General features: G+C 37.5%; 1 protein-coding gene across 3 annotated transcripts in view; it reads right to left on the bottom strand.

Annotated features, from left to right (window-relative positions):
• larp1b (La ribonucleoprotein 1B) overlaps positions 1–12,391 on the bottom strand; it is a 62,807-nt gene that overhangs the window by 17,317 nt on the left and 33,099 nt on the right. For all 3 annotated transcript variants that reach the window (XM_017716737.2, XM_017716738.2, XM_037541877.1), the window contains exons 6-10: positions 11,268–11,430; positions 5,934–6,078; positions 5,583–5,757; positions 4,677–4,957; positions 1,580–1,942 (exon numbers count right to left, since the gene is read on the bottom strand). In XM_017716737.2, the coding sequence (XP_017572226.1) occupies positions 1,580–1,942; positions 4,677–4,957; positions 5,583–5,757; positions 5,934–6,078; positions 11,268–11,430 (1,127 nt within the window). The remainder of the gene's footprint in view (positions 1–1,579; positions 1,943–4,676; positions 4,958–5,582; positions 5,758–5,933; positions 6,079–11,267; positions 11,431–12,391) is intronic.

Here is a 12,391-nt window from a genome sequence, read left to right as displayed (position 1 = left end):
GTGGGTAATACCCTTGTGCATATTTACAACTGACATCAGTGTTGTGCAAATACAGCACTGAGATCGATATCAGTGCAGTATGGATGTCGTCTCTTGAGTATATAACCCTTACATGAGTGGACGGTGGGATGAGAAACTGTGAGTATGTAACCACAAACACAGCACAACAGTAAACATCCATTTCTATTCATACAACAGCTAAATAACATCATCTTTGTACAGAAGGTAGTATATAAACATAACCATCTATCAAAGTTGCTCTGTGGCCAAGCCTCAGATACTTCAGAAAGTTCAGCACTCTTATGGTACTGACCAAATTTCATCCTCAGCACACACCATCAAAACAACACATCATTCAATAACAACATTTCGCAATCTAGTACCTGTGTTGCACTATATTTGAACTTGGAAGTCGGAATTTCCGAGATCCACTTAAACAGTTCTACTTCCAGTAAGTCAATTCTGGTTTAACCAGAAGTTAAGTTTCAAAGAAGGCTTCGAAAAAGGATTGTTCAAGAATCGGCATCAAAATCTTTCTCAGTAACAACCCCCAGCCCAACAATTTTGATAAAATATTTACATAATAAAGCGATAATTTGGAGAAGTAATGGATGAAAATAGTCCAAATCAACAAGCATGGTGCTAAATGCATGCCTAAAACGTCACATTGGTTTTAAACATGAAATTCCACTGTTTTTTATCTCTGCATAATTCAATGGTTATGATGTAAATAGAGTAATTCAGAGTGGTTTAGTGTGAAATGCTCTGTTCTAGAGAAACTTACTGAGTCAGGAATGCTCACGGTGGTGGTGATGGGAACCAGACGTCCACCTCTAAAAGCTTCCCTCACAGAAAGCTTTTACATGAAATGGTTATGAAATCACTGCCTGATGTATGAGAGATTGTTCAACCATAGTTCTGAGAAGCTTTTGGCCTAAAACACTATTTTTAACCGAATGCTCTTTGGATACATGTATTGCGATGTACCCCAAAATAGATCCTAAAGAAATCTTATTTCAGATTTTCCACTATTTTACCATCATCAACATTCCATAAAAAAACTGATGTGTAGATTCACTGGTGGCTTTTGGACAGTAATTAACAAAATGGCTATATTTGTGTTGTAGTCATGGTGACGCCTGATTCCTATCAGAACCACTGTAAAGAAATCTGAACCATTTCACACTAAACCACTCTGAATCACTTTGTTTACATCTCAGTGATTGAATTATGCAGAAACTTAGAAAAATTGGCAGAATTCCCCTGTAAGTACTCTCACTTACAATAATAGACTTACATGGATTCGAAAACTGTATGACACTTATTTTAAGTAATAAGCGGCACCTCAAAGTCTGAAAATTATCCTTTTTTTTTTTTTTTATAGATAACAGTGTCAGGCACCACATGCAGTTTGAACAATAACTGTCGAGGCATTAATATTAGTTACATTAGCCTTGTAGCTTCAGTGCAAAATTAAAGAAGCAAACGTCTGCTCCTTTAATTTCCTCTAACACCTGTTTATAGCAACTAGCTATTTTTACCAAACCATATCCTTTTATGTGGAACTGATTTGCATTACCTTCATGCTGGTGCTGTCCAGCTGTTTGTCCTCCTCTGTCCACAGATCCTGTTCGTAGTAGTAGAGTCCGTCGTTGATGGCTTTGGCGAGTTCAGCGGTGATTTTGGCGCGGGAGACATGGTTCCCAGTCCGGTCGCCACCCGGGTGTTTCCGCAGGTGCGGGGGCGTCTGAGTCACAATCAGGATTTTGTTCACATCTCTGTCGTCCAGTTCTCCATCCGAATCGTCATCTGACCAATCAGTGAAAGTGTTTTTGCGAGGCGCTGCCAGTCTTTCCATCTCTTCATCAAACAGGAAGTCCAGCTCCTCCTGGTCGGCCTCGGGCTGCAGGTCTGGACCGGACTGAACCAGTACTGAACGCTCCTGCAAAGCAGATTATATAAACAATGAGTATAAAATCAGTGATTGTTGTTATTATTTTATTTACAAATAACTTATTGAAAATGTATGTATTAAAAAGGTGTTATATTCAATTTTAGATTATTTCAAAACTTAAAAACTTGGGGCAGTTATGGACTGGTGGTTAGGGAACTGGCCCTGTGACCGGATGGTTGCCGGTTCGATCCCCAGGGCCAACAGCACATGACTGAGGTGTCCTTGAGCAAGACACCTAACCCCCAACTGCTCCCCGGGCACAGTGGATAGGGCTGTTCACTGCCCCTATTGTGTGTGTCTATTCATTAGTGTGTATGTGGTGTTTCACTTCACGGATGGGTTAAATGCAGAGGTGGAATTTCCCCGTTTGTGGGATTAAAAAACTATCACTTAACTAAACTTAAAAGTGCAATTATAATGAAGAAATAATAAGAGCGAAAGAAAGAGCAAAGTAAGAAACAAAAAGTAAAAAAACAATAAAAACTAATACAAGTAAATAAAATTCCATCTAGATATACAGATAGCTAGATGAATAGATAGAACTTTATTGATCCCAAATTGTTTCAGTAGCAAGTAGCATATATTGCACATAAACTTACATATACTATGCCAAAAAATTTAGAAAGGTACAAGAGAAATAAATTAAAAGTATATCTTTTATACACTGTACATAATATATAATTATACAACATATATAACTACTAAATAATATATAGCAACTAAAATTATATGCAACTATATTATAAGTAAATTGAGATTTTTACCTCTGGAAGTTTATTTTAGATATTAATTTTTATTATATATTCATTCTTGATATTAAATTTATTAGAACTTTACTGTGGATATCAATTTTAACAGAACATTATTCTGGATATTGCTTTTATTAGAACTTTACTCTGGATATTAATTATAATAGGACATTCTGGATATTATTTTAATAGAACTTCATTCTGGACATTCATTTTAATAGAACTGTGGGTATAAACTATATTAGGAGTGGTGATGTTCTACAGCTTTCTCAGCTATTTTAGAATTTACTACAGCTCTGTTCATAATTCTGACGAACTCAGCTTTTTAGAAATCACTTTATTTTATTTTTCATATGCTTAAAAAAATCCATCTCAAAGATCCATCTTGGACACATTTTGTTTTAACTATGAAAATGTACACAGCTGCAGTTTTGAGCTCTGAATCACTGAAATGCATTAAGCTGAATGGACACATCTGGTTCCTGTTTTCTTTTTCTAAAAACACACTATAAAGTAACCAACAAATGAAAGAATAAAAAAGAAAAAGCAGGAACACAAGAGGGAGGATACTCTTACTGTTACAGGGGGAGGCTCAAGCTGAGGAAGTGGAGAAAGATGATGAAGAATGACAGGTGGCTGAGGAAGCACGAGACAGAACGGAATGAAAAGAGAAGGGAAAAGAGAAATGAAGACAACAGTTTAATTAAAGAGGCATGAGGACAGACACAGAAGAGTGAGTTATGACTGAGGTTAAGATGATGAAAATGTGTGATAGGAAAATATCTGCAGAGCACGAGCAACCCCATTTCATACTAACTGCATTATAAAGCAATTATAAAAGCATTATAATGTCCTTATGCAGAATAGTTAATAGTGATCTTGAGAGCTAAAAACAAAAACAAAAACCTAATACAGAGCATGTCAACCTCCCAAAAAAGTCACAGAAGCAGCACGGTTTTATGTGTGCAGAACCTAGTTACAGTTTCAATATTTTAAACCATGTTTTGTTCATACAGAAAGTAACAGTGGCCCAAATCTGAACTTTTTCTTCAAATGTGAACAGCAAAACCACACTGAATCGTGACATTTTCAATTCCGATTTGAGACGCTTTCATATGTGGTACTGAAATCTGATACATATCTGATATGCGGTAATATGACTGGAATTCAGACAATTTTCACGTCAATCAAGCTCCACATTCGCCATAATTCTGAGACCTCACAAACATTTAGGCTGAGGTTTTGGTAGCAAAAAATTAGAAGGCACTTGCCAAATTGCTCTGTGTTTGAAAAGATTTTGAAAGAAATGGCCATAGAAGAGCACGGCTGCAGCGCCGAAGAACAGATACAAGTTTGAAAGCAAAGTTTAAAGAATCCGAGGACATGAACCAAGTGACTGCAGCCTTTTTATAGAACACATTCTGGGTGATGAGCCCAGCTGTCAGTCAGTGAAGCTTCATGATGGCTCCTTGTGATGCTAGTGAAGATGAAACTAAACCCTCTGGAAGTGATTGGTGTTCATTGGGGTCATGACTGTTTACCTCTGGATGAGCCATGTGAAGCAAAGTGAAGCATTATTCTTTTGTACATGTGAGTAAGTTTAGAGGCTGTTCTGTTCAGACTGATGTCGCATACAGGCCACATTAAAAAAATACTGGGAACAGCCATATAAAATAATCAGATTTGGAGAGACAATAAGATTTGGGTCACTTTTACCTGTCATATGAACAAGGCCTAACATAGTTCTACTACTAAGAGTACAGTTTTCTGCTATTATGAGTGAGGAATTGAGGTCTAGACTCACATACAGATCCTTAGAGTTCAAGGGGTTAGTTTCATTCTCTTGCCAAATGACTTCAATCTTTTAAACTCAGCTGAAATAAAAGCTAAATTAAATTCAGATTATTTTTGCCCTGAAACTGAACCACATGGAGAACAGTTCGGTGCCTCTATACTTGTGTGTGTGTCTCTACCTTGTTCTTCCCAGAGGTGTTTCTGTGCCGTTTCTCCACCTGGATCCACTGGTTCTCATAGTCAGGCAGACTGCTGGACAGACCTCGAGGAGTTTCTGCATCAGGCACGCTGTTGGACAGCCCAGCAGGGGTCCTCTCTTCCGCCTTGGACACACTTTTGGACTCCGCTTCGGACGACTTGCTGGAGTTGGGTTTGGCCTCAGTGTCGGAACTGCCATTTAATTGGCCGTTTGTGGAAGGGGTGGACTCGACTGTGTTCTCATTGGTTGGGGAGGTTGAGCCTGAAAGAAGAACTGGGTGAATGTGGGGGCTTTTTGTGTATGTGTGCTCAACGTTTCTTTCTTTTGTCTGTGGTGTTTGAGACTCTATAGCGCTAGGAAATACAGATGTGACAAATGACTGGTTTCTAGTCAATGTCTGGTGACAAAAAGTAGCATAAAAACTAGGACTGTCAAAGTCCAAACACTGATGAAGTGCAGTTCCCTAGCCTGACCATTCAAACCAGTCACAGTAGCAGGTTGAAGCCCAGCTGCAGTGCGCTGTATGCTGCTTGGATAGAATCCATGTTTGTAGCCCTCTTAGCATACAGCTTTTAAATAGCTTTCAGCACCTTCTGTAGGATACATGCTCCAGCACTGCAGTCATAATATACTTATTATAGTTATACTATATTGAAAACACACTGCTGCATAAACAGGTGTTATAACTTTTGCACCAGCCACATTTTATGTTTTTTATTTTTATTCTTTAATATATTTTATAATATATTAACATTAGAGAGTCACTTTGACATGCTAGCTCTATCCTGTTTATACTGAGTATATCTATATATAGTGGACTGTACTTGCACTCAGTCCTGCTTCTTGCACTGAGACTAAACCAAAAAAAAAAGACTGAGCGCAGCACCTGCGTTGAGGCAGGTGAAGGTTTGTCCTGGGACGAACTCAGGGCAGTGGATGAGCTGGGTGAAGTCTGTGCGGGGGGAATCCACAGGGGGTCCGGGGATTGGCCAGTGCTCTGGATCCTCCTTTCTCCTGATCTTCTCATCTACCAGCTCCACCACATCACTGTTTTTAACCGCCTGGAGATAAACACACAAACGCATATATGCATTACATGCATTATGTCTCATAAACATATCTATACTTAATCTATCATTAATTCTGGGACAATCACCACTTACTAAATTAATCTATTATTGATCCTGGGATACTACGTACTTAAAAAATAAATTCAAAAACAAGGGCAAAAGGTCACCTCCATGATGAGGTTGATGTCAGTGGTCAGGGCCTGGACACGGCGGAACCCAGCGATCAGAGAGATGGGCAGGAAACCTTTGGCGTCCATCTTTCTCCGCAGGAAAAAGTCTCGCTCCAGGTTGTGCAAGCTGAAGTAGTACTCACTGAACAAAAACAAGCCAACAATTTATACATTTTAAAATTTCTCATTTTCTAATTTGTATGAAAAAAATACACCTACCAAAAAGGTTTATTACAATCATAAAACTATATATTGATACACATTAGCTTAAAAATAATTGCAATGAACAATTTGTCTTTTTAAAATGACCATTCTAGCTGATTAGCTACGTATGATACACACAAACCTTTCTTTAAACCACCTTCTATACATGTTACAGGAACAACTTAGGAGGTTTTTGTACAACCCATGATTTTTCTCAATAAATGCATTTCTGCATTTTGACTTCCATTAACCCTGTAATAATTCAATTCTGACTGCTGTGACATAAATGAAATGAAATTTGTGAAATGTAACAACTACAGAAAACAGCTGCAATTAGCTCCAATAAGTGTATGTAATAACTGACAAGTCTATCTGTCAAAATCAACCATCTTAGACAGATACAAAGAACACGAAAAATAAATAAATAAATAAATAAATACCCTTCTGGTACCTTCATTCCGGTCATTAACCATTCACCCACACATCCATCCAAGACAGCTTTCATTTTTCTCTCTTTCTGACTGACCCATTCATCCATATCTGTACCACCGCACCACCACTTTCTGTTATTCCCCTCCTTCTTTACTAACTCTCTTTGCTCCAGGCTGTATGTTGTGGTTAAGCATAAAAAGAATGTGACATAAAACCACACAGAGGAAGACATGCTAGGCCAGACTGTCTCAAACTGAGCTGGAGATTCATACAGAGATAATGCATAATACTAGCAACTATACAGACACAGATGAAATCAGATACACAGTTTTAAAGTTCAGAGAAAAAATGTAATTTACACCAGGTGTGGACAATATGATGAAACAACAGCAGCACAGCAACAGCAAAGTCAGTACTTTTCATTCTATACACAAGATCCGAACCATAAGCAGGCTGATGTTCAGTAAACGATGCTGAAGTTTATTTATACTCGCCAGCTTCTTAATCAAATGTTCTGTTCCACCTTAAATGCTACAGCTTATATACAGGCACCAGAAAGTAACTGCGGCACCATTTAAAGTAGAACGGAATTCACAAAGCAAGTTGGCAAATAGGTAGCCAACATCTTTAACAGGATCTCAGACAACTTCATTCAAAGTTGTTAGTTTACTCTGCACATTTCACTCTGGACAGTTTCTCAAAGCTTTGATGATATCGAGCAGCTTTGCTGAGCGTTTGACCCTGAAAAAGGAAAAAGGTTGTTTAGGTCTAAAACAGGGGTCAGAAACCCAAATGTTAAGAGGAGCAATTATTTTCCTTTCAACAAAGATCTAACCACCTTGGGAGCCACAAGGTAAAATTTGAAAGTGGGGAATGATTTCAGCCTCGTGACTTTTTAGTATTTGTCAGTTTTTAGTTGCAGATTAAACACACTAAGAAACCAGCTGGAGAGATTATAAATGCAAATAAGTCCATTTATCTCCAAATTATCGATGTTAGTCTTAAATCGTTTACTTTGCCTTTTTGTTAGCCACTAACTAGGCGAAATCGTTGTCTATGTTGCTAAGACCATTTATTGTTAAAACTGTGTTGAACGATCAGCAGAGTTTTATTTTACTGCAAAGGAGGATTATTTTATTTCTACCTAAAAATCTAATTCTGCTGTGGAACCGCAACAGGGCAGTAAAATAGCTGCACGTTGCCAACCCCTGTTCTAGGGCCAAAACACAGGGCTGTAGATGAGCATGTAAAACCAAATCTAAGCATTTTTCACCCTGATCAAAGTAGCATATATTCTGTGTAGAACTGCGAGAACAATTATACAACTAAAGCCCCTTTTTTGAGCCAGTCCCAGAGGCTGCTGGATTACTGAGTTAAGTGTTAATCATGCTCCAGCATGCCTGATTTAATCTGTAAAGAGCTTGACAATGAGCTAGTGAGCTACAATGAAAGATACAATTTGGTGAAAACACTAAACAGCATGTGCAGTGCTTTGGAACTGGAAGTGAAAAGCATACATTCATGTCCTCTGTGAGACTGCCTGCTCTGACTAACAAATCTGCAGTGAGAAAGTAACCATGTTACAAATAAATCAATACTAAATGAACAATGGCTGCATTATGCAATCAAGGTTGACATTTGGACTGTTACTCATTTACCCCATTCAGAACAATTAAGACAATTCAAAACATGAATCAATCTCTGAGAGGCATGACACGCATCTTTGATTTAGACTTAAAAAGTTCTGCTAAGAACAGTTATACTTCATCTTGAGAACATTTTGTGGTCATGCTGTGTGGTTACACTTTTATCTTTCTCACAGTCCTCTTCACTGAAAGTCATGAGGACGTCTTGACCATGTGTAAAATCTCTATTAGAGTTTACTGAACACCTTCACATCGTTTGCAGCAAGTGCAAGATGATTTATACATGCAGCTTACATGATGGTAACTGATGGGGTATAAGCTTTCATTACTTGTTAGCAACATTAGCCCCGTAGCTCCACTGCTAAAAATACAGAAGTCTGTTCTACAGTTTCTCATTAGGTTGAATGAATAACTGACTCTAAATATAGGTATTGTGATATAAACCGAGTCTGTTCTATAGTTTCTTATTTTCAATAACTAAATTACATTTTACTAAAATACAGTTTACATAATCTGCATATACAGATACAGCATTTTTACACTAGATCATGCATAAATGCATGGGAAAAAAATGTATTTAAATGGACTGTGGATTCACATAACAGAAGTATTGTAGAATAATGTGATGGATGCAAAGCATTCTTAGTTGCATTAGCCTAGTAGTTCTAGTGCGAAAACTAGATGCAAACTCCATATGTCAAACATGACTCAACTCTGTTTAAGGTTAGGGGAGGGAAATGGAATAAAACTGACTTTTTGCCAAATTATGACTGTCTCAGCAGGAATGAGTTGGGACTGGCGTCTTTTTGGGTGGAGCTATAGGATCCACACTCAGAATTGCAAAACCTTTTGTGTCTTAAATCGTGTATCCAGGATACATGTCTACTCTGGATTATGCTAAGGGTGGTGTGCTGATGGGTGTGAGCCTAAGGATAAATCATATTAAGTAAAGAGGGACTCCACATGTTTGATACTATACCAGTTTGCTTTATAGAACATTGGTAAAGATGACATAATGAGAAACTATTGAACACAACTCAGTTTATACCACATAATATTTATATCGCTATTTTAATACTCAGAGTTGAATACAAGTTTAATACAATAAGTTTCTTATTACGTCGAATGAATAATGGGCTCTAAATGTATTGTGATATAAACTGAGTTTGTTCTACAGTTTCCCATTAGGTTGAATGAATAACTGGCTCTAAATGTAGGTATTGTGATATAAACTGAGTCTATTCTACAGTTTCCCATTAGGTTGAATGAATAACTGGCTCTAAATGTAGGTATTGTGATATAAACTGAGTCTATTCTACAGTTTCCCATTAGGATGAATGAATAACTGGCTCTAAATGTAGGTACAACAAACTTCCACTGGCTGTCCATTCAAACGCAGACTGAAGAAATGTCTTTATACAGCACTTAAATGAGCACTGAATTAAGTATTGATTGTAATGTATTATACTGCACGTATGTATTGTATTGCACTGTTCTGTGTTTAACTCTGTTCTGTGTTCCTTTTTCTCTGGGTATCAACAGTGACTTTTGTTTCTAGCAGTACCTGAGCTCAGAACTAGCTTTCTCTCTAACCTATTGGTAACTAGCAAAGATACTTCCTCTAGATAGACAAAGCACTTCTTTTAAGTCGCTCAGGATAAGAGTGTCTGCTAAATACTGTAAATGTAAATGTATTAGGTTAAATGAATAACCATGCTAAACTATCACATTCGAATTTTGTATTATGAAAATTACAAATTTTAATAGTTTACATTATCTGCATATATGGTAGAATAGTTACACTGTCTGATATTTTTAGACTATATTATGCATAAATGCCTAAATGAATTTTATTTTGATTCACTGGACATTTACATTAAGGAGGTATAGATATAGAAAAATATGCATGCACAAATGTATGGACACACCAATGACCCATCACTTCCCACCTCAGATCATTTACAACCCCCTCCATAGGCAGAAATGCTAAGTTTAGCATGTGCGCCCACACACGCAAACACACACACACACACACACACACACACACACACGATCCCATGCACTCCTGCTGATGCGATAGCAGCTCCACCTTCTGTTGGCATTTTGTATTACACAGCTTTAACTCAAATCTCAAAAGGTGTGTCAAATCTATCAATTTTCAAAACACTACAATGTTTTTGCTCTAACCAGCAATTCTGCTTGGAAGCATCTACAGCAGGGATGCCAAAATTTTTGGCCTTGGGGAGCCAAAGTGCAATTTTTGTGATGGGCCTAGGGCCACAAAACAATATACAAACAAACAAGGTTGGAATTCTTCAAATAATTAAAACATGTACTTTATAACATTGCAATAAGTTTCAGAAACACTGTTTTAAAGGAAAATAAGGAATTAATCATATATTGTATAACATATGTAACTGGTTGCTGGGTTAGGATAACTTTCTGGTGGGCCAAATTAAACATCCTCAGGGGCCTACTGCTACACTTTGAGCAGACCTGATCTATACCATAAGCAGATTATGTGTTCTGTGAAAGCAAGCTCTGGGTTTTATCGCATTATACATGACAAGCAGCTTTGAAGTAGCATACACCTGAAATGAAGTGCACAATGTGTTAAATTACTACTGAACCATCCATAATGTGTTACTCTTCCTGCAACACTTAACAGTAGCCTTGCATTTTTCACCTATAACTGCCATCATTCTTAAGATGCAACATTTTGAATTAAGACATTAACAATCTGAAGGATATTTAGTCAAAAGCAAGTCTGAATTTTATTCATACGTCTGTTTATAGATAGCAGTTTGTCATGCAGTGTCAGAAACCACCAAGCGAGTGTGTGATAAGGCTTGCAGTTAGCACTGTGCCAATTGGTGTACATAGGCTACTAGTGCTTATTCACTACATTAGTCCTGCAGAGGCAAATGTCAGACATCAAACATGTCTTGGTTGAGCTTGATTTGGTGTAGGTGGGTAAATTTTAAGCAAACTGTGCTCAGTGAAGAAAAAAACAAAAACAAAAAAAAAAACAAAAAAAAGGTTAACTCACATCTGGCGCTTGATGTACTCTTTAAGTAGACTCTCTTCTATGGTGTACATCTGTATCCGGTTACCGTCGTCATAAAAATACATCATATTGGTGCCAAACTCCTGGGGCACAGAGGACCCATCCACGTAGGAGTCCCTGTAACTATGGGAGTAGTCATAGCGACCTAGAGGATGGAGAGAGGGAGAGGGAGAGAAAGAGGGAGAGAAAGAGAAAGAAAGAGAGAGAGAGAGAGAGAGAGAGAGATGTATACTGTCCTGTGAATCATTAGCAAACAACTAATTAGAAAACGGTTCATTAGCAAACAATTTGCTGGAAAACAATTTTTAAAGAAACAATTCATTAGCAAACAATTAATAGGCAAACACACAACTAAAACAGTGAGCTCTCACTAAAAACGCATATAAATCACAGAATATAACAAACATTTAACAATAGGCTGCACTCATTCTAACATCTAATATCACATTTTTTGTTGTTTATTCATAATTTACACTATTTTTTTATTAGTGGCTTTATTCTGCGATGCCTGCCGCCTCCCTTACTAAAGCACCCTGGTTACACTTTCAGTTGTTCAATGGTTTCTGTTCCCAGCATCTCTATCTTGTGTGTGATAAGTCTGCTATTGTGAGCAGAGAAGTGTGTTCCTCTAAAGACGTCCCATCTTAGGACATATTATGGTCCAACAGCATTTTTTCCTAAATATTGTAGTTTAGTAACAAGAAATCTACAGCTAGTAAATCTACAGTTACTGTTATTTTGCTATACTATTTCAAGTTTTAGCAATAAAACAAATGTACACAGTTTTAACAATTTTCAAATGATCCCAGATGTAGCTGATCAGCCAAGATATGTTTGGTACCCAAATTCTGCTTCTTTAGTTTTGCACTGGCTAACACTGCTAACAAACACTACAAGTTAAGTCACCCAAATCTTTTCCATAAATGCATCGTCAAAACTTCTCTCAACTCGCTCAAACTGCAGCCAGGTCTTTATTAAGGTTGCACAGACATGTAGCTTAGCACACAGTATGACTTGAGCTGTAAACATGAAAAAAACGTTTCAGTGTAGCTGAACACAGCAGGCAGCCACTTTAGACAACTTGTGTTGTAAGTACACAACCCATT

The sequence above is a fragment of the Pygocentrus nattereri genome, chromosome 10 (assembly GCF_015220715.1).
Source record: "Pygocentrus nattereri isolate fPygNat1 chromosome 10, fPygNat1.pri, whole genome shotgun sequence".
Taxonomy (NCBI): domain Eukaryota; kingdom Metazoa; phylum Chordata; class Actinopteri; order Characiformes; family Serrasalmidae; genus Pygocentrus; species Pygocentrus nattereri.
This window is presented reverse-complemented; position numbering and strand designations above follow the sequence as displayed.